This window comes from Petaurus breviceps, unplaced genomic scaffold, assembly GCF_028583685.1.
Source record: "Petaurus breviceps papuanus isolate PSGF00001 unplaced genomic scaffold, PetGlider_PUasm1.0 38, whole genome shotgun sequence".
Classification (NCBI taxonomy): Eukaryota; Metazoa; Chordata; class Mammalia; order Diprotodontia; family Petauridae; genus Petaurus; species Petaurus breviceps.
Window position 1 is genome coordinate 74,913,748 of NW_027186304.1, and position 3,807 is coordinate 74,917,554.

Below are 3,807 nucleotides of genomic sequence, written 5' to 3' on the forward strand. Positions count from 1 at the left end.
CCTCTCTCTCCATCAGTTCATTCCACCTGCCTTTGGTTCCCACCCCTTTGCCCCTCCTCACGAGTTCCTTCTCCAAATGCAGATAAGAGTTATCATGTAAACAGGGGTGGAGTGTAATTCTGGATTGGAAGGGTAACTTAGCAGAAGTCTGATGAGCACTAGGGAGAGATAGGGAGTGGGGGTGGGGATAGCGTGTATGTGGGGGGGAGGTGTTCTGAGTGGGGCTCTCTGGCTTCGGTGGTGCAGATCTGCAATTTGCTGAAGGAGGCAAAGAACATCCTTAGATCTAAGTAGGGCTTTTAGTGTGCTCATTGATGAGTGAAAGTCGCCACACATGTCAAGCTAAAGGCAGTTGTTGGGTTACTAACAGGACACAACGCCTTGCAAACATATGCGTTAAGCTGTGTATACAGATGGCAGGGAGAATAATGGAGCAGGCGCCTTTTATAAAGCTCTAGCTGCTGCCTGTCTTCAGACCTGGGGAATGAAACTATTCAGACTCAGGGCCAGATAGCGCCTGGGATTGTTTGTTACCGTTTTAATCCTATTAATTAAAACGTTAACCTGATTGGGTAGAAAGCTCTGTCCCAACAGGCAAGTCTTCTTCATAATAACCTACTCAGAGATAATGATGTAAAAGACTCCCCCGTCTGTGGCAGCGGCTGGTTGATGGGTCCGGAAATCTCTTGGAGGTGAATCCAAGCAAGATAAACGGTGGGAAGAAGAGCTGGTTTGGCTCACAGCATCAGTAGCGGCGGCGCGACTCCGGCTCCGGCTCCGACTCCAGCTCCGGCTCCGGGTCCCTCCCTCTCACCCTCACCATGCCCGGCCGCGGTACATGTTGAGCTCCGGCCTCCAGCACCTTCGGCTGAAGAAGAAAAAGAAGAGGAGGAGGAGGAGGAGGAGGCGAGCGCTGGGGAAGGAGGAAAAAGAAAAAGAAAGAGGGGGATAGGGCTCTCGGGAGCGCCGGGACTGACGCCCGCACAGCCCACAGAGCCAGGCTCGGCTGCGGCAGCAGTGCCTGCTGCTGTTGCAGCCGCGGCGGCGGCTGCTAACTCCCTAGCAGGAGGCGGCGGTCGCGCGGAGGGTCGAGGCTAAAGAACCGGCGGCGGGGACCCAGACTGCTCGCTGGGGGCAGGACTATGGAGCGCGGTCTGCACCTCAACGCCGCGGCTGTGGCCGACGAGGACCTTTTCCTGCACAAGAGTCTGAGCGCCGCCTCAGCCAAGCGTCTGGAGTCGGCATTCCGCTCCACGCCCCCGGGGATGGACCTGTCTCTGGCGCCGCCGCAGCAGCAGCAGCAGCAACCGCCGCCTCCGCCACCGTCGCCGCTGCCACCGCCCCGGGACCGCCAGGCGTCTTCCTCCTCGTCGCCCCTGGGTTGCTTCGAACCTGCCGACCCGGAGGGGGGAGGGTTGCTGCTGCCGCCGCCCGGCGGAGGAGGAGGAGGAGGAGGAGGAGGAGGAGGTGGTGGAGGAGGCGGTGGCAGCGGTGGAGGAGGAGGAGGGGTGGGGGTCCCCGGGCTGTTGGTGGGCTCCACTGGAGTCGGGGGCGACCCCAGCCTGAACAGCCTACCCGCCGGAGCAGCCCTGTGCCTCAAGTACGGAGAAAGCACCAGCCGCAGCTCGATAGCAGAGAGTAGCGGCGGCGAACAGAGCCCCGACGACGACAGCGACGGACGCTGCGAGCTGGTGCTTCGTAGCGGGGGGAGCGAGCCCCGGGCCTCCCCAGGAGGAGGGGGCGTGGGGGGCCCCGGGGGCTCCAAAGCAGCTGAGGGCTGCTCCAATAATCACCACCACGCCGGTGGTGGCGGCCCCCCGGGGGGCCCGGGAGGCGGCGGGGGCAGCAGCAGCAAGAAATCCAAAGAACAGAAGGCGCTGCGGCTCAACATTAACGCCCGCGAGCGGCGGCGAATGCACGACCTGAACGACGCACTGGACGAGCTGCGGGCGGTGATTCCGTACGCGCACAGCCCCTCCGTGAGGAAGCTCTCCAAGATCGCCACGCTGCTGCTGGCCAAGAACTACATCCTCATGCAGGCACAGGCCCTGGAGGAGATGAGGAGGCTCGTTGCCTACCTCAACCAGGGCCAGGCCATCTCGGCTGCCTCGCTGCCCAGCTCGGCCGCGGCGGCCGCGGCCGCCGCCGCTGCGCTTCACCCAGCCCTAGGCGCCTACGAGCAAGCTGCGGGCTATCCATTCAGCGCCGGGCTTCCCCCGGCCGGCTCCTGCCCGGAGAAGTGCGCCCTTTTCAACAGCGTCTCCTCCAGCCTCTGCAAACAGTGCACGGAGAAGCCTTAAACACAAAACAAACACAAAACCTACCCTTTAAACGCTAGAGGAAGAAGACCTTATTGCTCCCCCTCCCCTTTTCTTTTTCATTTTGTCCCCAAATAGTTGCAAAACATTCAATCAATACAGCAAAAGAGTGAACCAACATGAAGAATCAGAGCTACCAACAGGACTTGAGCCGTAACTTCTGCCGATTCTCCGTGGATTTTTTTTTGGGGGGGGGCTGCAATGGGAGGGAGGGCAATTGTGGGATGGGGTATGCTGAATTCATGGGGGAAAGGAGGGTGGCTTTATTTTTCATTAAAAAGTGGTGACTTTTATGCCAACTAAGCAATAAGTCGCCTTTTATGGAAGAGGGGGTGGGAGTTGAGAAATAGCGTCTCAATTATTAAGCAGGGGAGAGAAGATTTATTTAAAGCAAAACACTAATCCTACTAATAATTATGAATTTGGTTAGGACTGAGGGGTTTATGGGTTGGGATTGGGTGGGGCGGCAGACCGGATATTCATTCAGACAAATCAGAAAGGGCACTTGAAAATAATTTTTGATTCTGAGCCAGGAGAAAAACTTGAAAAGTAGACTTATTTAAGAGAAAAAAAAAAAAAGGACTTACACGTTGCTATGAAAGACTTGTATTTTTTATTGTCTCTGAACTCTAATCCTGTGAAAATGCAAAGTTTTAGGGAGAGTGACTTTAAAAGACTCGTGTCTTATTTTGCATTTTTAAATGTTTATGTGCACCTTGTTACTTTCCACTTTGCAATGATGTAAAACAATACATGATATTTATTTGTTATTCTTCAAGGACCCCTCTACACCAACAGTATTTATCATGTGTTAAGGTCACGGGTCTCATGTGCAGATTTTTTTTTTAATGCCTCTAAAATTCTGTTTTTATGGATTAACTTATACTGTGTGCCAAGTGTTTAAAAGGTTTATTTGCCAAAAGCGTATAAACAGAAATATTGATGTATCAGAGCTGCTTAGGTTTATGAAAGGTCATCTGGATTTTTTTTTCAGTTGCATCATCCCTGTATTTAAATTGAGCTTTAATAAATTGCTTCAGTCCAAAAATTACAGGAAAGGTGTATTCTTAATTGCTGAATGAATTGATCACTTTTTGAAAGGGGATTCTTCTTTGCATTCCAAAAGGGAAATAGCGATTTACTTATACAAGGCATCACAGCAATATATCCTATAAGTAAAAACATTGCCAAGAAAATATATTTTCAGGCTGTGCTGTGCATTTTTAGAAGGTCTAATTTAATTCCTTTTAATATGTATAAAACTTATTTTAACTGTGGAAGATTATTTAAGTTCAAAGACGTTTGGTTTGCTTAAGCTGTGGATTTTTTTGTTATTTTTCTAAAAAATAATAAAATAATAATAAAATATAACTAAGGAAGAGCAAGAAAAAGCTATTTATCCAAAGTGAGCTTTCAGTTTTAGTTTGCATGGCTGGGTACCTGCCTCTCTGCCACTTGAAAATCAAGAAAGTCTCTTTAAAAAAAAAGA

At 51.5% G+C, this 3,807-nt stretch overlaps 1 protein-coding gene across 1 annotated transcript; it reads left to right on the forward strand.

Annotated features, from left to right (window-relative positions):
* Window positions 1-245: 245 nt before the first annotated feature.
* On the forward strand, window positions 246-3,366 carry BHLHE22 (basic helix-loop-helix family member e22). The gene has a single exon (XM_069100022.1). The coding sequence runs from the start codon at window positions 1,143-1,145 to the stop codon at window positions 2,298-2,300; it is 1,158 nt and encodes a 385-aa protein (XP_068956123.1). The 5' UTR covers window positions 246-1,142; the 3' UTR covers window positions 2,301-3,366.
* Window positions 3,367-3,807: the final 441 nt, after the last annotated feature.